Raw genomic sequence first — 24864 nt, 5'->3', positions numbered from 1 at the left:
TGGAGATGCGGTGCTTTGATGGCCAATACGCTTTCTTCTTCCTGTGCAACTCTTTAATCCTTCCCTTTTACTTACTGGTTGAAAGAACTTAAAAAGCGTAACCCATTTGGGGTTTCCTTTTTCTTTTTTCTTTTTGAAGGGTCAGAGTCAGACCCATTACGCAAAATTTTTCTGTTGAATTTCAGAACTTTGGACTATCAGCTTCAATGTGAGCTCAGAAAGTAGCAAAGAACGGAGAGAGAAAGTAGGAGAGAGAGAACTAGGGGGGAGACAGAGTGTAGTGTGAAATGCAATATTATAAGGAAGAGAAAGAGAGAGAGAGAGAGAGAGAGAGAGAGAGAAGGGGAGACAAGAGCGTATCTCTGAAAATCCAAAAAATTCGATTCAGTTTGCTTTAAAAAGCAAAGCATAAAAAATCATAAAACTACTATTATACACTGGAAAACCCAACAAAATAAAGAAAGAGCCTCAGATCAAGACGACCCAGACCAAAACTCTTTCTCTATTATAAATTCAGTGAATTGCACCAAGCCAACCTCTTTCTACAGTTGTACAGGTAAAAGATGGTTTCTTTCAATTCAACAACCACCCCATTTCTTTTTCTCCCCCTCTCTCACTGAAACTCTTGGTGTGTTGTGTGCTTAGCTGTGTGTGTTTTCGGGTCAATCTGAGGCTTCCATTATTATATGGTAGAAAAACAGTGAACGTGCTTCTTCTTTGTCTGGATGCCTCTAACTAAACTTCACGCTTTGAGAGGCCATGATTAGAGCTCTCTATTTTTTTTAATTCCTTGAAATCTTTCTTTTTCAGCCTTCACAGTCCTGAGACAGACCAATTTCAGAGAGAGAAACAGAAAGACTACTTTGAAATTTGAGCTTTATTTTTCCCATCTTTTGAGAGCCATGCTTGTCTCTTGAGAATTGAGAATTCTTCTTTTTGAGTTCTGGGTCTCTCTCTTTTTATACTATAGAAATGGGATTTCAGTGATTGAGGGAAGAAAGTCCACACTCCACACTAGGAGATGTGTTCAACTGCTCATGCTTTCAGATGTTTTAATCCGCAAAACAATGCTGTGCTGTGATAATAATTTACTTATAGTTTAGCAGTACCCTTTTGCTTTCTACATCAGAAAAAAGTGTATGAAAAACAGCCAGTACTTTAAGAAAGTGTGCTTATATATGTATGTAAGTGTGTGGCTTCTCGAGGTTCTTTTTTAGCTTAGATATGAGATGGGTAAAGAGGAAACAAAAGGAAGAAGAAGCAAAGAGGTTGATTTGGTGCTGATGGGTGGGAATTTGAAGATGCAGAGCCACCACTCTGTGGCTGTGAGGTTGAATGAGCAAACGGGGACTAAAAAGGGTTACACTTTTGTTCAAGCCTACAGGGCTTGGTTCCCAAAACTTTTTATACTTTGGATCATTGTGATGTTTTTCTTGAGCATGTCAATCTACAATTACATGGATGCTGATAACAAAGTGAGAAGGGTAGAAGTTCTTGGTAGTATGTGTGATCAGAGGGCAAGAATGTTGCAAGATCAATTCAGTGTTAGCGTTAATCACGTGCACGCCCTTGCAATCCTTGTTTCCACATTCCATTACTACAAAAACCCATCAGCAATTGATCAGGTATGCGTTTGAAGTTTGATCATAACTTGTTAGGGTAATGTTTGTTTTGCTATAAATTTCAGGAAGACGAGAGGGAAAAAAATTGGAAATTCTTACAGTTGCTGCTGATATGTTTTTAACTAGTACAATTTGGTTCATTTAAGCTACATGGTTCCTTATAGATCTTCCTTTTAAAGATTATGGGGAGGGTATGATATGATTGAATGTGGCATCGCTGGTTTCTACTTCGGGTGTGATTTGGTTTTTGTGTATTTGAGAAAATGCAGGAAACTTTTGCTGAATACACTGCCAGAACCGCCTTTGAGAGGCCTCTTCTAAGTGGGGTGGCCTATGCACAAAGAGTGCTTGATTCGGATAGGGAAAATTTCGAGAGGCAACATGGCTGGACGATAAAGACAATGGAGAGGGAGCCCTCCCCTGTCCGAGATGAGTATGCACCTGTAATTTTCTCGCAGGAAACGGTCTCTTACATTGAATCACTTGACATGATGTCTGGGGAGGTAACTGTAGGATATGTGTACCTTCATTATGCTTATATTGTTTAGCACCGTGTACTTCCATCAGAGCATAAACTTGGCGTTTCATTTGACCTTTGAATTTCTTTTCCCCAATGCATGATGCAGGAGGACAGAGAAAACATTTTGAGAGCTAGGGCTACTGGAAAAGCTGTTCTAACCAGTCCTTTCAGGCTGCTGGGTTCTCATCATCTTGGTGTTGTGTTGACTTTCCCTGTTTACAAATCCAAGCTCCCTCCAAACCCAACTGTGGAGGAGCGCATAGCAGCTGCAGCTGGGTAAGTTGGTATACAACTATAGAACTGTTGAAATCCTTTTCTTCAAATGCTTTCTGTATTGTGTTATGATTACCTGCACATATTTTTGCCTTTTCCATCTCCTGCATCTACACAGAAGTTAGCAATTGGTGTATTCAGACCAATGCCAAATGGCCGTTTTCTCCAAGTGACCTCTGTTACCACAGCTACTTTCCACCTAGAAACCCCTGCCCCAAGCTTTGTCTCTGGATTGTTGCCTCCACCAGCAGCTCTAGTTTTCAGTGATTCTGTGAAAATTAAGCGCAATTGGAATATTTTAGTTTACATGTCCTGTAGTTTTCAGTTTGATATTGCTGAAGGCTTCACGTATATATACAGTACTTCGTAGCAAATTTGTTCGTCAATCTTGCAATGGTTACAATATGGCACGATTTAAGTGGAAGGAAGTCTTTACTTTCCTTTCTCATTTTCAAGTGTTTGCATTATTATCTGGAAGTTGTAGATGTGTGTGTATAAAATGAATTCCAATTAAATGCAGGTACCTTGGTGGAGCCTTTGATGTTGAGTCCCTAGTGGAGAATTTGCTTGGGCAACTTGCTGGGAATCAGGCCATTTTGGTTTATGTATATGATGTCACAAACACTTCTGATCCCCTAATCATGTATGGTCACCAATATCAAGATGGGGACACATCTCTTATGCATGAAAGCAAGCTTGACTTTGGAGATCCTTTCCGAAAACATCAGATGATATGTAGGTAAGGGCACCCACTCAATAACTATTAATAGATGGAGAATTTTAATGGTTTTGTCATGCTGATGCTCATAATTGGATGCTGAGCAGGTATCATCAGAAGGCACCCACGTCATGGACGGCGCTTAACACTGCATTCTTATTCTTTGTGATTGGTTTTTTAGTTGGCTATATCTTATATGGAGCAGCAATGCACATTGTTAAAGTTGAGGATGATTTCCATGAAATGGAGGAATTAAAAGTTCGAGCAGAAGCTGCCGATGTTGCCAAGTCCCAGGTACTGTACCCAACAGTTTCCAAAACATTGTTCATTCCTAAATGCCATGTTTCTGATCTGTTGTCTTTTTCTTTTCTCATTTCAGTTTCTTGCTACTGTTTCTCATGAAATTAGAACACCCATGAACGGAATCCTTGGTAGGCTGCTGACAGATTCCCTTTTTTAAGATTTTGTTTTCAGAACAATATTATGTTATCAGTCTGTGAATGCTTTCTTGTAAGGGGTACAGTCTTTCTTTGTCTATGATTCCAGGAATGCTTGCGTTGCTTTTAGATACATCTTTAAATTCAACCCAGAGGGACTATGCTCGAACTGCTCAAGCTTGTGGAAAGGCACTGATAACATTAATTAATGAGGTCCTTGACCGGGCAAAGATTGATGCTGGCAAGTTAGAGTTGGAAGAAGTTCCATTTGGCATTCGATCGATACTAGACGATGTCCTGTCTTTATTTTCTGAAAATTCTAGAAATAAGGGTATAGAGGTAAGTTCCAATGGCTTCAATAAGAGCAGCTCTGAGTTACTTCAATGTTTTTGTTGTTGGCTTTTATGGTGGCATTATTAAGTTCAAACGACCTCAAGGTTTCTTCATTTCTAACATGGTGGCATTTTCATAGTTGTTTTTTCTTATGATCATTTTAATTGTTGTTAAATTGTGAAATATGAACTGTCATGCTTCATCTAATTTATCCTTTTCATTTTCCAATTTTCTGTTCCTTTCATTCTCAATGGATGGTGGAATTCATGATCCCTTTCACCCTTTGCAAATCTTCTGACTCCGACATGTATTTGGGAAGTGAAGCTGGCAGTGTTTGTTTCCGATAAAGTTCCAGATATATTTATGGGGGATCCAGGGAGATTCAGACAGATAATTACAAATCTTGTGGGCAACTCTATTAAGGTAAGTGGAATTCTTCGTGCTTTATTTGCCAACGCATAGTTCTGCATTGGCTTGCCTGCCTAATTCTTGATTTATGGTTGATATTCATTGTATTAAGCATTTTGCAGTTCACTGAACGAGGACATATTTTTGTCAAAGTCCATCTAGCTGAGTCCTCAAAGGTCGTGATAAATAGAAAATCAGAGACTTACTTGAACAGAGGATCAGATGAAGGTGTACTGACATCTGATGGGCGTCAGTTTAAAACCTTAAGTGGATGTGAAGCAGCTGATGACCGGAATAGTTGGGATATGTTTCAGCATCTGCTTGCTGATGAAGAATACAGAACTGATGTTTCAAGTAATCTGACTGCTACTAATGAAGCTTCGGAGCATGTCACTTTGATGGTATCTGTGGAGGATACGGGAATTGGTATACCATTATGTGCCCAGGAACGTGTTTTTATGCCCTTCATGCAGGCAGACAGTTCAACCTCTAGAAATTATGGGGGAACTGGTATTGGCTTGAGCATCAGTAAGTGTCTGGTTGAACTGATGGGTGGTCAGATAAACTTCATAAGTCGACCTAAAGTTGGGAGCACATTTTCTTTCACAGCTAATTTTCGGAGGTGCAAAAAAAATGCATTTAGTGACTTGAAAAAACCTAATTCTGAGGATCTACCTTCTGGTTTTAGAGGATTGAGAGCAATAGTAGTTGATGAAAAACTTGTGAGAGCTGCTGTGACAAGATACCACTTAAAGAGACTTGGAATCCTGGTAGAAGTTACAAGTAGCATCACGATGGCTGTTGCTTTATGTGGAAGAAATGGTTCTGCGACATCCGGGTAGGTTTACTCTTGCTATATCTTTTAGAAGTATCAATACTAACTGTGATGAAGCTGATATTTTCATTCTGATGTGATCTTCTGTCAATAGAAATTAAATGCCAATACAAATCATTATTTCATTCTACTGCTTGTGGTTTCAGGCAGGGTAGCTACTTGTAGACTGAGACTACCCTCTTTTTATATGTTGATATTGGTTTACTGCTGTTACTGATGGTCTCGAATTTTCATGCATTCATGGATATGTGCTTTACTGGTTGAATCACATAATGCCCGTTTTGTTTTCCCCTTCATAATTAGTTGATCCTGAACCTATTGTTTTATATTTTTCAAATCAATGATTTGATGCTATTGTGGCATGGAAAAACTAATTCCATATTTAATTAATTAGAAATAGAGTTGATTAAAAGGAAAAGCCTTGGAAACCAGAATTTGGTAACAAATTTATAATAAAATAAAAATCTCTCCTAATTGCGAGAGTACAGTTTTGCCATGCGAAAAACTCATCATTGTTGTTATGGTGAACATTTAAATGTACTGGCTGTATAGGCTCTCAAAAAAAACAATTGAACTGGCTGTATATTGAAACTTGAAGATTCCTCCCAAATTTCTTGTTTGAGGACCCAAAAGAAGTTTGCATGTAGACTTTTGGAAATAAGTACAATTTGACTAACTGAGTTGAACTACTTTATTGTATATGGCAGAAATATCATCCAGCCAGACATAATTCTAGTTGAGAAGGATTCATGGATTTCGGGTGAAGGCGATCTTAATATACAGAAATTGGACTGGAAACAGAACGCGAATGGGCATATATTTAAGTTGCCTAAGATGATCCTTCTTGCAACCAATATTGGTGATGCTGAATTGGATAAGGCAAGGGCAGCAGGTTTTGCAGATACTGTGATTATGAAACCCTTGAGGGCTAGTATGGTGGCTGCATGTCTTCAACAGGTGCTGGGCATAGGAAAGAAGAGGCAACAGGGGAGGGAAGTGCCCAATGGATGCAATTTCCTTCAAAGCCTGCTTTGTGGAAAGAAAATTTTGGTTGTTGATGACAATAGGGTAAACAGGAGAGTTGCTGAAGGTGCACTAAAGAAGTTTGGAGCTCATGTAGAGTGTGTTGAGAGTGGCAAAGCTGCTTTGGCATTGCTTCAAGTACCACACAATTTTGATGCTTGCTTCATGGATATTCAAATGCCGGAAATGGATGGGTATGTTTCAGTGTTTGAGTAATTTATTTTAGATTTTTTTTTTCTTTCTCATTTGTTAGTTATGTTAGCCTCTGTGCTTTATCAAATGTTTCTTTAATTGCAGGTTTGAGGCAACCCGTCGAATCCGGCAGATGGAGAGCAAGGCAAATGTGGAGATGAATGGAGGATTTGAAGGCCTTGCAAGAAAGGGTGATTGGCATGTGCCAATATTAGCTATGACAGCTGATGTTATTCATGCCACCTATGACGAGTGCCTAAAGTGTGGCATGGATGGATACGTCTCGAAGCCCTTTGAGGAAGAGAACCTCTATCAAGCCGTTGCCAAGTTCTTCAAATCTAAACCAGGCTCAGATTCATAACAAAGATTGTCCACTCCTTGACATAAGCTGGAAAATCAAAATCTGCAGACATCTTGGTTGGTTGGTTGGTTGGTCTGGTGTCACCACCAGCAATTTTTCGATATTCTGCTGGTGTAAGTGTGTTCCTGCAGCAAACGGCAACAGTTGGTCCTAGATTTTGATGATTCTTAAAGAACCATTTCTAACCAACTCCCAACTTTTAACTTGATTAGTATCCACGTACATGTATACCACAGAGCCTCCTCCATTCCCACTTGTATGTATAGGATCCTTAGAAGGGGAAGGAGCAAATTGTGTAAATCTTATATACTTTTTGTATGCCTTGTTCAAGTTCATCTTTCTTCTGAGGAAAGGTTCGAATACCTTGATTTGTATCATTCTTACAAAACAAAGTGTCATGAATGGGCACCTGTTTACATTTTCACCTTCTGGGAATGTAATGAAATATTCTCTTGTACTTCTGGAAATGCGTCACCACTGAGATGAGACTCGACCAAAAAGCTGAAAAGGACAGCCTAAATAGTTATGGAACTTTTGATGATTTATATGCTGATGATAATGACTCATAATAAATAAAGGATGCAAAAAAAAGGGTTTCTCAATAACAACAATTTATGTACATCAAACAAAACGTTCAATACTGTTAAATTTGTTAAAAAGTTTTTATTTGTTGACAAAGTGAGAGGTTAAATATTTTCTGAATAACATGAGAGGTCAGGTTATTGGTGATTAATGAATTCCACTTTCGTTACCTAGAGAAGGCTTGCACCATCTTTCAACAAAAAAAGAAAAAGAAAAAAGAGAAAGGCTTACACTAAAATAATTCAAATGCGAACTCAAAAAGGCAGAACCTTGTGAATTAAAAGCTACAAAAAAATTTCAAAGGTGATGTCAGTCACTTTCTTGTGTGAATAGTAAGGAGCATATGGTCACGAGTTTCATCTTATAGAAAAGTAAATGGGTAGTTAACTACTTTGTTTGTCAAAATAAAATTTTAAAAATTCCATTTCCTTTTTCATGGTAGATCTTTGTACATTATCATATTGATTCTAGCTGAATATTTAAAAGCATGGAAGAGCTTTTTCCTTTGTAAATTCTAGCAGTGGCCATGAGTTGGGTTGGGTCAATTTTAGTCCCAATTTATAACTCAATTCGATATAGCAGTTTATTATTTATGGGACTCAAGACTCACTCATTATTAGACAAATCCAACCCAATTCAAATTTTTTATGATTGGGTTGAGTGGTTCGGTCGAGTTAACTCAAAATCAAGCTTACTTTTAAATTTTAGTTCCAACCCATATGTAGTGGTTTATAATTTTTTAAACCCAAGACCCGCTCATTTTTAGACCAACTCAATTCATTGTGATTGAATTAAACGGTTCAGTCGGATTAACCTAAAATTGTGCCAACCCTTAGTAAATTCCATTCTATATCCATCTTTAGTAAGTAGCCTTAAAAATTTTGAGACGTGACAAATGTCCATATATGATTCATTTTCATTCTTTTTAACTTTAGTTTTATTTTTCCTGTTTTAATATTATTGAATTACTAACATTTAAATGCAAATTTTTGTAATCTGAGTTGTATGTAGTGGCGTAATACTACACACACCAACTTTTGGACACCAAATTTGAGTTATCTTAGTTATTAATTAGCAGATAAATTAACACAATTAGCTACTAGTACAGTACCAAGAAAATTATTATCAGGAGTGAACCAACCTTAATTAGCTCCTAATTTTTTTTATTAATCAGACAATATACATACATTATATATATATATATATATATATATATATGCCATCCAATTTTGCACATCATTAATTTATATGTTTAGTAGTGCAAAAGATAAAACACAGAGACAAGAAATTAAGGTGGTTACATAATTTGATGCAATAACTTGCACGTATATATACATATTTATAATATATGATGCTGCATGGTGATGATGATGATGAATGATCATCAGAGGAGCTGAAAGTCTTATCTTAATCTTTCCAGCAGGTAAATTGGCAATGGAGTCGAAGACTTGTCGAGACAAGTCAACGTGGATGCCTCGACAGCCTGGGCACAGGTCCACAACCGTCACATGCACCGTGTTGTTCTTCTTGCAAGGGTTGCGGCTCGATCTATAGGCTGCACTCAGACAAGTCACCTTTAGTTATGGTGGTTTTGGTCTTGGAAGAAAAACCATAGGCACAAGGTCTGATTTGGTCTGGTCTCTAATTCCAGATCAATTAAGGTAGGATAGTCACTAGTAGCAAGTGTATTGCAATGAGACCTGAAGAAAGTCAAAGAAAAAGACTTCTCATGGGCTTTTCCACGTTGTATTGTTGTAGGTTTTGTGAACAGTAATTATATTGGGCCTCCGTTTATCATTTTTAGTAAAAAAAAAAAAAAGATTGGGTTAATATTTTGGGGCAAACGAAGTGGTCCAAATCTATCACCCAAAAAAAGAAAAACGGCTTTTTTATTTTGGGCGGGCCGGGAGGGGGTCCGGTTGTGAACCAAAGCTTTTTGGGTTGTAAAATATAGGGTGGCGAGTCAAATACGTTTGGCAAGTTGAAAACAGTTGTGAAATAAAGACGATATTATGAGGGAATATTGGGTTATTCTTATTTGAGACCAAGTTCCCAAATTCCGGGCTGCAAGTGGCAAAAGGAAACAAATGTGAGGACCCACATGCTACATGTGGACAAGTCACATCTGACCAAGTGATTGTAATCCATCAAGGTTATTTATAATGGCCCAAATAAAAAAAGAATAATTCGACGTTATCCTATTCACAATATCTCTACCATATAAATATAATAAGCATCCACGACGGTCCACCCAACCTTAACTTTGGTTTAAGATTGAATATTTCATCTGAAAAATAGTAAAAAAACTGAAGGGGGAGTTTAAAAAATAAATATAAATAAAACCCAGCCCTCTGTTGAGTTGGAGGAGTTGACAATTGATTAATTTAAAATAATAAAAATAAAATAAAATCAGTAAGAAAGTTGTTCAGCAGCACCGCACAGAAAATAAAAGGAAATAAATAAGAGTGACAGTGAGTGAGTCAGCAGGGTAATCAGAAATGTCAGGGGCCGATGAATGCTCCGGACAGAAGAAGGCAAGAAAATCCCTCAATTCTCGCCTCCCAAATCCCCTTATTTTATTGGCTTCTGATAATCAAAGTCTAGTGAGAGGATTCACACGCAATTAACTTTCCTCATCAGTGATCACACCGCGTAAACTAAAACAATAAATACTAGTCGAGATTTTGTTTTCCTATTCTGTTGTTTTGTTTGGCAGAAAATTGAAATGGAAGACAGCAAACATGTGAGCACTCAAATAACAAAACTAGAAATATGTAAGGTGTCATCAGCTCATCAATTTATTAAAATATCTCCATATATTTATACATATACATATATACTCAGAAGGAAAAGAGAAAAAGGAAAGAAGAAAACACCACACGTAAATCGTTGTTAATGCCAACTATTTCTCTCTGTTTCCAAACGCCATAACGTTAATCAAAATATCATTCATTCAAACAACCCCCTGCCTGCACCACAATTAAACCAATAACACCTTTTCGTCTTTCTTTTTGGTTTTTCCCAATTCAACGACTCTGCCCCCTCAATCACCGCCGTTTCTTCTCCCTTTTCCTCTCACTAATTCTCCAAATCATTCGACGCCAACATTGTTAAAACACAACCCATAAACCCTAGAGGATTATACACCTTTTTCTTTTTTCTGGCTTCTCTTTCTTTGTTATCACACTCTGTTTTTTTTTTCCCTTTCCTCCACTTTCTCGCGGGTTTTTTCTGGAAAACATGAGGGAACCCCATCTGGGTTTCTGGGGTTCTTTCCTTCTTCTGCTCCTTTTGTTCCCCCTGTACGCGCCAGTGCAGTCCCAGTCGGGTCCCGACGGAGTAGCCATGGAAGCTCTGCGCAAAAGCATCGGCCCAAACAGTCTCGGATGGTCCGGCTCCGATTACTGTAAATGGAGCAAAGTGAGTTGCACAAGCGACAACAAGGTCTCCAAGATCCAAATAGGGAACCAAAAACTCACCGGCTCACTTCCAACGGAACTCCAAAAGCTCGCATATTTGCAACAATTGGAAGTTCAGTCCAACCAACTCACCGAGCCCTTCCCAAGCCTTTCTGGGCTGACTTCGCTTCGGGTCCTTCTCGCCCACAACAACAACTTCAGTTCCTTCCCCCCAGATTTCTTCGTCGGACTCACTAACCTCGACAGCATCGACATCGACTACAACCCCTTCTCGGTGTGGCAGATTCCGGGCACTATCACAAACGCCACGGCGCTGAAGCATTTCTCCGCCACTGGCGCCAACATCACTGGTAAAATCCCCGACTTTTTTACCGGCACCAATTTCCCAAGTTTGATTGATTTGCACATGTCTTTCAATTACCTTGAAGGCGAATTGCCTGCCAGTTTTTCCGGTTCTATGATTCAGTCTCTTTGGTTGAATGGTCAACAGGGTACCAATAAGCTTAATGGTACCATTGATGTGTTACAGAATATGACTAACTTGCATGATGTTTGGTTACATGGTAATTCCTTCACGGGTCCTATACCGGACTTTTCAAAATTGAGTAACTTAGCCGCTTTGAGTTTGAGGGATAACAAGTTCACGGGCGTTGTTCCCGCGTCTTTGGTGAATCTTAATTCCCTTACTACCGTCAATTTGACCAACAATATGCTTCAAGGACCCATGCCCAAGTTTGGAGATGGTGTTAAGGTGGATATCACTGGGCTTAATAGCTTTTGCAATGATAAACCAGGTTCTGATTGTGATCCCCGTGTCAATATATTGCTTTCGATCGTCAAAGACATGGGTTACCCTACAACTTTTGCAGAAAATTGGAAAAAGAATGATCCTTGTGATAATTGGAAGGGGATTACCTGTAATGGACGAAACATTACTGTTATCAATTTTCCGAACCTGGGGCTTGCAGGCACGATTTCTTCAAATTTTTCTCTGCTTACTTCGTTGCGAACATTGAGACTTGATAGTAATCATCTCACCGGTACCATACCAAAGGAGCTTACGCAACTGCCCGACCTTCAAGAAATAGATCTCAGGAATAATCAACTTTATGGTAAAATACCGGCTTTTAAAAGTAATGTGATTGTGAAAACAGAGGGGAACCCTGATATTGGTAAGGATCATATTTCGCCAAACACGCCTCCAGGTCCTAATCCTACACCTGGCCCACCGTCAGATGGTGCAGGTAAGAAATCTAGGACTGCGGTGGTTGTCGGGGCTGTCATTGGAAGTGTTGGTGGATTGGTTGTACTTGGGTTTGTTGCTTTCTGTCTGCTTAAGAGAAAACATAAGCATTCTTCTGGCAGAGTGCAAAGTCCAAACACATTGGTAATTCATCCTCGTCACTCTGGTGATCAAGATGCAGTGAAGGTCACAGTTGCTAGCTCTAGGGTTAATGGCGGTGGAAATGAGTCCTATAATAGTCCCACAAGTAGTGGACCTAATGACATTCATGTGGTTGAGGCTGGAAATATGGTAATTTCCATCCAAGTTTTGCGGAATGTGACCAATAATTTCAGCGAAGATAATATATTGGGAAAAGGAGGGTTTGGAACTGTGTACAAAGGAGAATTGCATGATGGGACGAAGATTGCAGTGAAGAGGATGGAATCTGGTGTGGTGGCTGGGAAGGGTCTAAATGAGTTCAAGTCTGAGATTGCAGTTCTTACTAAGGTCCGACATCGCCACTTGGTTGGACTTCTTGGCTATTGTTTGGATGGAAACGAGAGGCTTCTTGTCTATGAATACATGCCTCAAGGAACTCTTAGTCAACATTTGTTTAACTGGAAAGAGGACGGGCTGAAGCCACTTGAATGGACAAGAAGGCTGACCATTGCCTTGGATGTTGCAAGAGGGGTTGAGTACCTACACGGTTTGGCCAACCAGACTTTCATTCATAGGGATCTTAAACCTTCAAACATTTTACTTGGAGATGATATGCGTGCTAAGGTGTCGGACTTTGGACTAGTTCGTCTTGCTCCAGAAGGGAAAGCCTCAATTGAGACGAGACTAGCTGGAACATTTGGCTATTTGGCTCCAGAATATGCTGGTAAGTTTTTCTATATGCGCTCTTCTTTTCAAATTTGAAGTGTCAAAGTGTTTGCTTTACAATCTATGATATATATATTCCTGTAAAGGGTTTTGTTCAGTGAAATAAGAGTATGGGACTATATTGCACTGATTATGCTTTTGAGCAACAAGCAAAGTTTAAACCACTAGAGAAAAATCAGTGATCATGAGAGAACTGTGGAACTGATATTCTTTATCATTAAAATATGATGTCACCAAGTTGGGACTTGCATTATATTACATGATTACATTGACTGGATGAAACTTTGGTATGCTTGCCAACACACGTAGGACTAAATTAATTCAACTGCTCTCTGCACATATGTGCCCATTCTTTGAATTTCAAGGATATTTTGGCATGCTAAGTAGTAAGTAGTTTATATTTTTCAAAGTCAAGGAATGTGAAGAATATAGAAAAGAATGATATTGTTAGTTTGAGTCTGTTTAACGCATTTATTTTCTCTAACATGTTGTATGAAATTTTACATAGCAGTTATTTCAAAGGTTAACAAAACGTCAGTTCATTATTTTATGGTTTCATTGTACATGCATTTTCTTTTTACTCTATATTTTTGTTAAAATTGAATGTTTTCCTTGTCAATCTTTCCAAGTGTTATGGCCAAGGAAAAAAGGGAGTGGTTTGTTTCATGGAATTTCCTCTCCGTGGAGTGATCAAATGTCTCAACATTGTTTTTCCATACAAAATAAGCATAAACACTCTAATCCAGTGCAGCACTTTTTACTGCTAATAGCCTCACAACATTCATGCATAAGGTTTATTGTACTTATTTCCTCGTAGAGTCTATTAATAAATTTTAAAGGCACTAAAATCTCAATTTTGTGATAAATCAGCAACTGGACGGATGACACTCAAGGTAGATGTGTATAGCTTTGGAGTGATCTTAATGGAGCTGATCACAGGTAGAAAAGCAATTGATGAAAGCCAGCCTGAGGAGAGCTTGCACCTAGTCACATGGTTCCGTAGAATGCTGATTAACAAGGATGCACTCCGCAAGGCCATCGATCCAACAATTGATATTAGTGAGGAAACCCTTTCTAGTATTAGCACAGTTGCTGAGCTTGCTGGGCATTGCACCGCAAGGGAGTCCTACCAGAGGCCTGACATGGGTCATGCAGTCAATGTACTTTCGTCCCTTGTTGAGCATTGGAAACCATCTGAACCTGAAGATTATGATGATATGTATGGAATTGACCTCGAAATGACCCTGCCACAAGCACTAAAGAAGTGGCAGGCTTTTGAGGGTAATAGCAACCTTGATGAATCTTCTTCATCTTCATCGTTCTTTGCCAGCGGCGATAATACCCAAACCAGCATACCTACTCGCCCATCTGGATTTGCAGATTCGTTTACATCAGCTGATGGGAGGTAAAGGTAGAGAAAAGAAGTTGAGTTACATTGAAGGTTCCAAGTGGTTGTAGTGCACTGTTTATTCCTTCACCCTTGTGCTTCATGTTTGCTCTTTTTGTAAGGCTTGTGCTTATTTTTCCCGATCTGACAGGGGATATATATATTTTTTGCTCTTTTTTTTTTATTTTTTTATTTATTTTATTTTTATGTTGAGATTAGTTTAAATTTCTGGTACTTAAGAAATTGTGGAGATTATTAGTAGAGACAGAAGAGAAATATTGAAAAGAAAGAGTATCTTTAGTGCTCATACTTCTTGTTGGGCTTGGTGGTTTAGTTTATATTTGTTACATTTACATATGTGTGTATTCTAAAATATCAATAATATCGACGAAATATTGAGGATGTTATTGTTTTTTCGGGTCAAGGATATTTCGGAACATATTTATACACATATTGTATAAATATCGATAATATCAGAAAATATTGATGTCGATAATTTCTCTCACACTTCAGCAATATTTGGCCAAAATACCGCTATAATATCGAGATGAAGACAATGAAAATTTTGAAGAGTTATTTACACCAACACCCTCTGAGGTTTCTTGTATTTTCACAAAACCCCCTTAGGTCTCAAAAATTACACGAACACACCTTGAGGTTTCAGTTTGTTTTCACAAAACCCATTTTCGTTGATTGTTTGTCCAAAAATTGATGATTTTATTGAAAAATAACATATGCAAATGACAAAATTAACCTCAATGGAGTATATGCAATCTCATCTCAAAGCCCAACTTTGTCATTTTGAGATTTTTTTTTTTTGGGGTTTAAAATCATCAATCTTTGGATGAAAAATCAATGAAAATGAGTTTTGTGGAAAAAAAATTTAAAACCTCAAGGGGTGTTCTTGTAATTTCTAAAATCTCAAGGAGTTTTGTGAAAAAGCCGAAAACCTCAGGAGGTGTTAGTGTAAATAACTTAAATTTGAACATTATAAGAAGTCTATGTGGTACTAATGTATCTTACCATGCAATGTATAAAGTGTAAAATATTGTAATAAATCATTATACATAAATGATTAAGGTGTGTTTAATCTTCTTTCATTAATTACTACATATTTTTATACACTTGCAGTGTTTGTCAATGCTATATAACCAACTTAAATCAGTTAAACCCATCATGTAATGTATTTTTTTTATAAATTTTTTATGATAAAGTAATGGATAATTGACTAAATAAACATCATCCAAAGTTTCAAGAAAAATCTCCAAGTTTTTCTTACAATTTCCGTGCTTTATATTCAATTTTTATCGATATTGATAATATAATGATATTTTCATCGAAATTTTTATATTTTTGGACTACCAATTTTATCAAAATCATCAATATTTTAAACCTTAGTAATTAGTAGACTTGAGAAAATGACTGGTTGAGTGAGAGAGCCTTTGCCTAAATCGTTTTTGGTTTGGTTCAATCAATGTCACGTGCTTCTTCATTTCTAATTTTATAGAAAAGTTGCATAAACTTGCAAAAATGTAGCTAAATTTTCCATCGGCAGGTGACAGGAAGGAAGTGAATAATTGTGTAGTTTAGGAATGAATGACATTGGGTGGGTAGGGGTGGGGTTGGGGAAGCTCAACCAACCCGGAACAACCGCAACAAGAAGACACAGCTCAGCCTCTATTTTGTTCTTATAGGCTGTAGAGTGCGGCAATGAATGACACGTGTCCGACATGTAAGGGATTAGATACGCTTGCCAGCTGCATTTGTTTTATCTTCTCTCTCTCTGGAATATTCTCCAACTCCGACAGTGACTAAGGTGGGGCACAGTGCACATCCCGCATGCCTCGTCCTTATTCTTCCAAATGACTTAACATTTGATTGGTTAATCCTTTTTTTTTTTTTCTTTTCTGTGGGCTACTTATTTTCTTAGATTATGCTGTTGACGTTTGAGTTCAATTATTTATATTATCTATACGTAAAAAGCAGAGAATTGTGAAATATTTAAAATATTAGAAAATATTATTGATTCATACAAATATTAAGAATTAAAATTATTAATTAAATAAAAATAATATGATAAATTCACATTTTTTTATATTTAAAAAAATTATAAAAAAAAATCAGATAATAGATTCTATTTTAATAAAACACAATTAATTATTATCTTTTTTAATTCAAAATAAATTTAAAATTTTCTGAAAAAAACCTTTCATATACGCGAGGCTAGTATTAAATAAAAGGAAAAAACCTGTGTGATCCCTTGCCAAGTTGCCATGCGAATACAAAAATAATAGCCTAAGAATAAAGCACACGGTTTCTTCTAGATGTTTTTTGTTTGGTTTATGTCGAAAGTCAGCATCTGCCTTTTGAACTTTTATTTTTATCCTTGTCTTCATCTTTAACACTAAATTTTGCACTAGCTTTTCTATGCGGTAGTTGGTTTGACTGGGAGTTCTTTAACCCTTTTTATTTATTTATTTATAAATATTTATTTTCTGTCTCCATGCGACACCAGCTGTGTCATTCTTGTTGAGACACTTATGACCTGCAATGGGCTGTGAAACTTGATCAATCTTGACTTTTGGCGCTTCCTTATGGGCCTCTAATCACATCCTAGTTTGCTTATTGGGCTCATCCCAACGTCAGCAACCTCAAGCCCCAAATTATTTATTCAATTTTTGGGCAGACAAATAGTATATGATTTCACTCTAAATAATTATAGCAACATTCTTTTTATCTCTTTTTTTTTTATATTCTCTCTTCTCCTCATTACATATGTTATTTTGCTTACACATAAAATAATATCATTAATATATTACGTAAACTAATTTTTATTTTCTAAATTTATCTCTATTAAATGCATTGTCCCTGTATATTGCTTTATTTATTTTTTCAAAATCCTGTGTTTTTTTTATAGCAACTTTTGCTCATTTGTGTGTGTGTTAAATTACTGTTAAAAAATTAATAAATGTTATTTAAATTAATAAAAAAGATAGAATCATTTAAACACAACATTTCAATTTTTATTTATTTATTTTATAAATAGATCCGTTTAAGAAATTGAAATTAAAACATTAATCCAAAAAAACAACCCAGAAAAGGAAATTGGTGTGAGGAAGATGTTACGTTGGTGGCAGGGATCGACTGTCGACACAATGGGGTGGGAGATCGGCGTGGGTGGTGGTCGCTGGACATTGACGTCGTGGTGGAGATCGACGCAATGTGGTGGAGGAGAGGAGGGATAGATACAAGGCAGTGACGGCTTGTTACTCAGCGAAGGTGACAGTCCTTGGGTTGCCATCAGTTGGTCGTTTTTAAATTAGCTGGTGACAATTCAAATACATAACAGTCAATTTACCAAATATTAATTAAAGACTTAAAAGAGCGAGGGAGAGGGAGAGGGAGAGAAAGACAAAGAGTGCCTAAACCCACGGTTTGACCAAGTAGTTGAAGACGGATATGATTTTTTGCGCGTATACTCAGAATGTTAATCAAACGCATATCCGTTTTACATCCATTCCATATGAATGACGCGACCGTGAGGCCACCGACCCGCGCTGACTGGCTTTGAGTCAAACATTTGATCTTTGATCAATTCCAAACAGTACCCAACTCTTTGACGGACGGTGTTCCATTATACCATTTCAAACATTCAACGGTCAAATATTCAAAACTCAGCTTTTGTGCTCATTTATTTTTATTTTTTTATTTTTTTTGTGTTGGGGTTACGCCTTTGTTATCTTATTATTCCTTCTGCTTCTCCTCATTTTATTATAAAAACCTTTTCCTGAGTTTCAAAGTTGAACCGCGTCCATATTTTAAACATTGCATACGTACAACAACTAGTCTCATAATATTTATAGAAACCCATTCTCATTCTCATTCAACACAAAACACAAAAACAACCATCCTTCTATATACCAACTCAACTTAATTCAGATACACTTTCAATTCAATAATCATGACTTTGTCATGGAGAAGGCTGCGGCCCGGCCGCCGTGCCTCCAAGGAGCTGCAGCTAGGCGAGCCCGCCGACGTGGAGATGGAGCTGACCATACCAAACCATTTCCGCTGCCCCATCTCACTAGACCTCATGAAAGATCCGGTCACCTTGTCCACTGGAATTACGTACGACCGCCAGAGCATAGAGACGTGGATAGAAGCCGGAAACCTGACGTGCCCAATTACCAACCAAGCCCTCACATGTCTCGAGCCCATTCCCAACCACACCATCCTCAAGATGATTCAAGATTGGTGCGTTCAGAAAAAGTCTTTCGGCATTGAACGCATTCCCACCCCTCGCATCCCAATCACTTCTCTTCAGGTCTCCGAGATTCTCTCCAGAATTACTACAGCAGCAGCCAGCCATGGTCAAAAGACGGATGATTGCAGAGATTTGGTGCGGAAGATCAAGGCCTTGTCAAAAGAAAGCGAGCGCAACAAGCGGTGCGTTGTTGCTAGTGGCACGGGGAGCGTTTTAGCCGCTGCTTTTGCTGCACTTTCATCCTCTCAACGTCAAAACGTTGCCGTCTTGGAGGAAATCTTGTCGGCTTTGACTTTAGTTTTCCCAATGGATGGGGAGGCCTGCTCTTATCTTGGCTCGGCTGCTTCATTGCATTGCATGGTGTGGTTTTTGGAAAGTGGAGATTTGTCCCACAGAAGAAACGCAGCTTTGGTGCTCAAAGAGACTCTTTCTTCCGATCATCAAAAGATTGATGCTTTGCTGGAGATCGAAGGAGCGTTAGAGGCACTGGTAAAGTTGATCAAAGAACCCGTTTGTCCTACTTCAACAAAAGCCTCCTTGGTCGTCATGTACAACATGGTCAACAATAATTTCACGTCGTCTCTTTCGAAAGATAAAATCAAAGAGAGACTTGTGGAGATGGGATTGGTCTCGTTGCTCTCGGAAATCCTTGTGGATGCCGAACGAAGCATTTGCGAGAAGGCGTTGGGGGTTCTTGATGCACTTTGCGGAAGCAAGGGAGGGAGGGAAAAGGCCTACCATCATGCTTTGACTATGCCCGTTGTGGTGAAGAAGATACTTCGGGTTTCAGATTTGGCGACTGAGTTTTCGGTATCCATTCTTTGGAAGCTGTGCAAGAATGAGGGGAGAGAAGATGGAGGGGTGCTTGTGGAGGTCCTTCAAGTGGGTGCCTTTCAGAAGCTGTTGTTGCTCTTGCAATTAGGGTGTGCGGAGAGGACCAAAGACAAGGCCACCGAGTTGTTGAAGGTGTTGAATATTCACAGGGAGAGGTTGGAGTGCATTGATTCTACGGATTTTAAGGCGCTCAAGAGGTCTTTTTGATTCATCAACCTATAAAAAATTTAGGATGAGAATTGGAAATAAGGGTCATTGGTTGGTCCTTTCAAAAATATATATTAACAGTTAATCAGTCTTGTACAAAATACCAATACTTGAAAATTTAGAGATATACAATATCCTACAACAATCTTATAAGCATGTTGAGCTCTTGAGTACGTACGTCTTTTAATTGGTCCTTTGAGTACTTGTGATTGGTGTGTGTGTTTTCTTAACTTGAGTTTTAATAAAATTGTTTGGCCAATTATGAATCAACCCTCTGAATCAATGAATTTTTTTGGGATGAATACCCTGTGTGTCGACTCTGTGACTTATGGGTGTAAAACATAGACTCGATCATCATCGATTGTTGGAAATCTGGATAACTATTCCTCATCTTCATGTGTTGGCAAGTTCCCAGGAGCCTGAATTGACTGATCTGAATAAATAAATAAATAACTTAACAAAAAAAAAATTTAAGCAAAAGAAAAGAGAACAAAGTCCCATAATATACTAAAATATATTAGAAAAAGGGGTTAATCGTTTTATTAATCCTTGAACTTAGACCCAATTTATATTTGAGTCCCTCAATTTCCAAAATCGTTTCTGTGGTCCTTCAACTTCAGTTTCGTTAGGACAAATGGTCATGCTGTCAATTTTGTTAACTTTTCTGTTAAATGCAGGGGTGAAATGGTATTTTTGTATTAAATTGTTTACAATATGAATAAAAATTTAAAAATTTAAAAAACTAAAAAATTTAAATTTAAATTAAACTCTCTCTCTCTCTCTCTCTCTCTCTCTCTCTCTCTCTCCTCCTCTATCCCAATTTCTACTCCCCCAAACTTGATTTTTTTTTTTGGTTGGTTTTTTATTTGATTGTCTTTTATTGTTATTTTAAAGATATAATTTTTTTATTCATTTTTTGTTTTAATATAAAAACTACCATTTTACCCCTGCTTTTAACAAAAAAAGTTAACAAAATTGATAGCATAACCATTTATCCTAACGAAACTAAAGTTGAAAGACCACGAAAACGATTTTGGAAATGGCTTATTATCACAAAACGTCCCTAAGGTTTACGAAACTATCAGATTGCATCCTTAATTTTTTTTTTTTTTTTTGTCATTCGTGGTCCTCAAAGTTAGCATGCATGATCACAAATGGTCCATGCCGTTAGGTTCCGTCAAAAACTCCGTTAGTTTGCTGACGTGGCATATATGTATATCACAAAACATCTTTGAGGTTCACACACCTATCACAAATGGTCCTTACAAAAAAAATTTTAATTTAAAATTCATAAAATTTTTGTTTTCTTTTTAAAATTTTATGAATTATAATTATTTTAAAATATATATTAAATTTTAAATACATGTGACACTATATTATTGTAGATGTTGGCTCCATATATATGCCACATCAACAAACTAATGAAGTTTTTTAAAAATAATTTAAAATTCATAAATTTTAAAAATGAAAAAAAAACTAAAGGTTTAGAGTTCATAAATGGTCCTCAAGATTAAAATCTTTATATAAATTGTTTTTTCATTTATAAATAATTTTAAAAAGAAAACCAAAATTTTATGAATTTTAAATTTTTATAAAAAAAAATTCGTAAGGACCATTTGTGATAAGTGTGTAAACCTCAGGGATGTTTTGTGATATATATGTATGCCACGATAGCAAACTAATAGAGTTTTTGACAGAACCTAACGTTAGGGACCATTTGTGATTGCACATACTAACCTTGAGGACCATAAGTGACACAAAAAAACATTAAGGATGCAATCTGATAGTTTCGTAAACCTCAGGGATGTTTTGTGATAATAAGCCTTTGGAAATTGAGGAACTCAAATGCAAATCGAGTCTAAATTCAGGGACTAATAAAATGAATAACCCTAGAAAAAGGTTGTCCAACTAAATGAAGGTCGCCACATGTGATGATGTAATGGCATAAAAAGAAGAATAATGCTACTTTTACCACATTTGTATACCACATTCTCATACCACTTTATGTGGCAGATGAGGTGGACAACCACATCAAGTAAATTAATTTAACATTTTTTTTCTTTCATGATTTATTGATACTTTTTAATTGATGTGGTTGTCCATTTCATCTGCCACATAAGGTGGTATGAGAATGTGGTATACAAATATGATAAGAGTAGCATTACTCTAAAAAGAAACTGAGGCTTAATCGCGTGTATATGTAATAGTTGAGCATTACACAATGGAGGCACCATTGTAAATTGTAACGAAGATAAACTAAAGTAGAAGCTAGTGGAGTCCATTGAACGGTGGCACAATCGCCTAGTGCGGAATAGGTAACCGCATGTCACCAAAATCTGTCCGATCATTAGTGTAATATATAGAATTAGGTTGGCACTTAGGAAAGTTTGAAGACAATACAGAGACCGAATGATTTGGTTCCCACAAACAGAGCCTCGTCTTCGATATTTTTTAGCTGAATATGTTGCATAACCGATCCGTCATCTTCATTTAACACCAACTTGAAAACCATGAAGCTCACGGTGTGCAACTCCTCGTATTTCTCTTTATACCTTGTTAAAATTCTTCGAACACATGCAGTAGGTCTCCCCTGATTCATTCCACAAGATATCCAATAGGATCATAATAATCTCCAGATCTATAATAAAGTAGCTTTTCTGCTTCAGGTGACAAGTTGCTTTTGAAATTGAATAAGCCCCGATTTCCCCATTTCCCAACTTGTCACACCTTTTGTACATCACTATAACTTCATAGATATCTGGGTTCAATGTGGGATCAGAAAAGATAACCTTGGGTAGGAAATTCTCGCTGTACAAAACGACCAAACAAACTGCAAAGGAGAAAGACGTATGGGCGCCACTGGTTTAAGAGAAGGGTTTGCGAGAGTTATAGTTATTTGATCTTGATTTAGTAGGTCTATAGTTGCCAACCAACCATGGCTACGGCAAGAGCCACAACATCTCTTGTCATTATAAGGCACCGGCAACTCAATGTTGTACATTTTCCCTTCAGCAACGCTATATATTCTTCGCTTAATTTCTTGGGATCTTGTAGGGATCATGAGCATAGGAAGTAGCTGACGCCAGCGTTGCGTTGCGTGATTATAGTCTTTTGCAAGAGCACGCCATTCCTTGCAAACAGCAGCAAAATGGACATGGTCAATGGGTTCTAACATTTTGTCCAGAACGAAAAACACAAGGGTAGAGGAAGACTTGCCCATTCTCCAGACAGGAAAGTGCTCGAGGTAACAACCATGTTTCCTATAATCAATAGGGCTTCTTAATTGCTAGACCTGTAACAGTACATACATCACAATGAAAGTATTACGAAGAAACAAAAGAACAAGGAAGTAACGGCTGGGAAGATAATACATGCATATACATACATTAATGTGATGCATGGAATAAGAATGCTTTGATATGCACTAACCCTAACATTAAACCAAGGAACATGGTAAATATACGGTCCAAATACACAAATAAAGCAAAAACAAAAAAACCCACCCAGTACGACACAAGAACCCGTTCCCTCAACTCGAATCTAAGCCTGCAGGCAAAGAAAAATATGTCAAAACCCTGTTACCAAACTCAAAAAACAAACAAATTCAAATCAATACAACCCCTAAACTGTTTAGAAACTCAAAAAATAAAACTTGCCTCCAGCTGAGTTCGCATCCCAGTTTGACCTTCGAGCAGCCTTACTTGATTGGTTATTTTAGGGATTTGTATTCAACTTTTGGATTAGGTCTGTTTAGCAAAAATTGAAGAGAGAGAGAGAGAGAGAGAGAGAGAGAGAGAGAGTTATTTCAGAGATTTTAATACAATACTTTGGACTTTGGAGTTATGATTGACAGTTCAGTGATGAAGATGGAAGAGGAAGATGAAGAGGAATTAACCCTAGCTCGATTAAAGTTTAGAATAACCCTAAAGTACCCTTGTTTAATTGAGTTTTTATTATATCACTCCCGTTCACCTGGTCCACGGGGACCAAGGACTGTCTTGGTCAACTAACGTTAGATTAAATCCAACGGTGGACATAATTCTAAACAATAAACCAAAATTTTTTTAAATGCAATTTGTTTTCTGTAAATAATTTTTAAATCAATTTTTCAGAAAGAAAACTGATGTGAGTTTTAGCGTCAGTACATCTCCCAACACACTTTCACACGTTTTTAATTTTTTTCTCCTTCAACTCTCTTATCTATTCTCTGTTTTTCATGCTAAAAAACTCATCTCCATCTTTATCCCTTCCAAAACATGACCTATCTTTGAACTGTATTGGGGCACTTCTTTTCTATTCTCCATCTACCATTCTACCATTGCGGCACACTTCAATCCTACCCTTGTTTAATTGAGTTTTTATTATATATAGCCCAAATTTAAACCAACGTAAACCTAAAGGTCAAAATCCTTTTACATTTTCTAGGTTGTGGTTCAAAGATGAAGGGATGTGGTTGAATAATTTTATTTCCAAGTATAGAAAGTGATCAGCTGGTTACAAAAGGGATTTAAACAAAGGGAAAAATCAATTTGAACTCATTTACTGAGAAAGGGCATTAACTTGCACAACTTTATGACATCTTCGTAGTGTGTGTGTGAGAAATCCCTATTTTTCAGAAGCTTTGCAAGAATATGAGGGAAGGGAAGATGGAGGGGTGCTTGTGGAGGCCCTTCTCAAGTAGGGTGTGCAGAGAGGAGCAAAGACAAGGCCACCGAGTTGTTGAAGGTGTTGAATATTCACAGGGAGAGATTGAAGTGCATTGATTCTATGGATTTTAAGGCGCTCAAGAGGCCTTTTTGATTCATCAACCTATAAAAATGTTAGGATGAGAATAGGAAATAAGGGTCATTGGTTGGCGCTTTCGATCTTTTTTTCTTTTTTTTTCCCCTTTCGCAGTTCATTGTACAAAATACATATATTTTAGACATACTATTGGCACATGTCATACTGGAAAATGTAGATAATACAATAATATTCAACAACAATTTAGTGCATGGTGATGAGCATATTGAGTACGTATACGTCGCTTAATTCGTCCTTTGGAGTACTTGTGTTTTTTTTGGGGGTCGAATTGAGTACTTGTGTTTGATGTGTGTTCTATCAAGTTAATTAGAGGCTTGGCAAATTGTGAATCAACCATCGGATCAATGAATTATTTTAGAGGAATACTTGAAATGGTTGGAAATATGGAAAGCCATCTCATCATCTTCATGTGTGTCCGCAAAGTTACCAGGAGCCTTAATTGACTGATCTTAATAAACAAATAAAACATGACAAAAACAAGAAGAGACCAAACTCTCTCATGGACAAATGGCGCACATTTCTCATGGACAAATGGC

General features: G+C 37.3%; 3 protein-coding genes across 3 annotated transcripts; all 3 read left to right on the top strand.

Moving 5' to 3' along the window:
- Positions 1 to 355: 355 nt before the first annotated feature.
- LOC117634348 (histidine kinase 4) lies at positions 356 to 7057 on the top strand. The gene is made up of 11 exons (XM_034368426.1): positions 356 to 1625; positions 1892 to 2125; positions 2249 to 2418; positions 2936 to 3154; positions 3241 to 3427; positions 3513 to 3564; positions 3680 to 3909; positions 4228 to 4326; positions 4434 to 5149; positions 5854 to 6363; positions 6467 to 7057. The coding sequence occupies exons 1-11, from the start codon at positions 1230 to 1232 to the stop codon at positions 6720 to 6722; spliced, it is 3069 nt and encodes a 1022-aa protein (XP_034224317.1). The 5' UTR covers positions 356 to 1229; the 3' UTR covers positions 6723 to 7057.
- Positions 7058 to 10152: 3095 nt separating this feature from the next.
- LOC117613033 (receptor protein kinase TMK1-like) lies at positions 10153 to 14527 on the top strand. The gene is made up of 2 exons (XM_034341679.1): positions 10153 to 12831; positions 13704 to 14527. The coding sequence occupies exons 1-2, from the start codon at positions 10545 to 10547 to the stop codon at positions 14240 to 14242; spliced, it is 2826 nt and encodes a 941-aa protein (XP_034197570.1). The 5' UTR covers positions 10153 to 10544; the 3' UTR covers positions 14243 to 14527.
- Positions 14528 to 18032: 3505 nt separating this feature from the next.
- LOC117624578 (U-box domain-containing protein 21-like) lies at positions 18033 to 19698 on the top strand. The gene has a single exon (XM_034355948.1). The coding sequence runs from the start codon at positions 18182 to 18184 to the stop codon at positions 19523 to 19525; it is 1344 nt and encodes a 447-aa protein (XP_034211839.1). The 5' UTR covers positions 18033 to 18181; the 3' UTR covers positions 19526 to 19698.
- Positions 19699 to 24864: the final 5166 nt, after the last annotated feature.

This window comes from Prunus dulcis, chromosome 1 (genome assembly GCF_902201215.1).
Source record: "Prunus dulcis chromosome 1, ALMONDv2, whole genome shotgun sequence".
In the NCBI taxonomy this organism is placed as follows: domain Eukaryota; kingdom Viridiplantae; phylum Streptophyta; class Magnoliopsida; order Rosales; family Rosaceae; genus Prunus; species Prunus dulcis.
This window is presented reverse-complemented; position numbering and strand designations above follow the sequence as displayed.

Bases quoted from the DNA above. Each gene is read 5' to 3' on its own strand.
- LOC117634348 (XM_034368426.1), top strand. From the start codon at position 1,230: ATGGGTAAAGAGGAAACAAAAGGAAGAAGAAGCAAAGAGGTTGATTTG. The intron at 3,155-3,240 runs GTAAGGGCACCC...GATGCTGAGCAG, and splicing joins AAACATCAGATGATATGTAG to GTATCATCAGAAGGCACCCA. The intron at 6,364-6,466 runs GTATGTTTCAGT...CTTTAATTGCAG, and splicing joins CAAATGCCGGAAATGGATGG to GTTTGAGGCAACCCGTCGAA.
- LOC117613033 (XM_034341679.1), top strand. From the start codon at position 10,545: ATGAGGGAACCCCATCTGGGTTTCTGGGGTTCTTTCCTTCTTCTGCTC. The intron at 12,832-13,703 runs GTAAGTTTTTCT...GTGATAAATCAG, and splicing joins TTTGGCTCCAGAATATGCTG to CAACTGGACGGATGACACTC.
- LOC117624578 (XM_034355948.1), top strand. From the start codon at position 18,182: ATGACTTTGTCATGGAGAAGGCTGCGGCCCGGCCGCCGTGCCTCCAAG.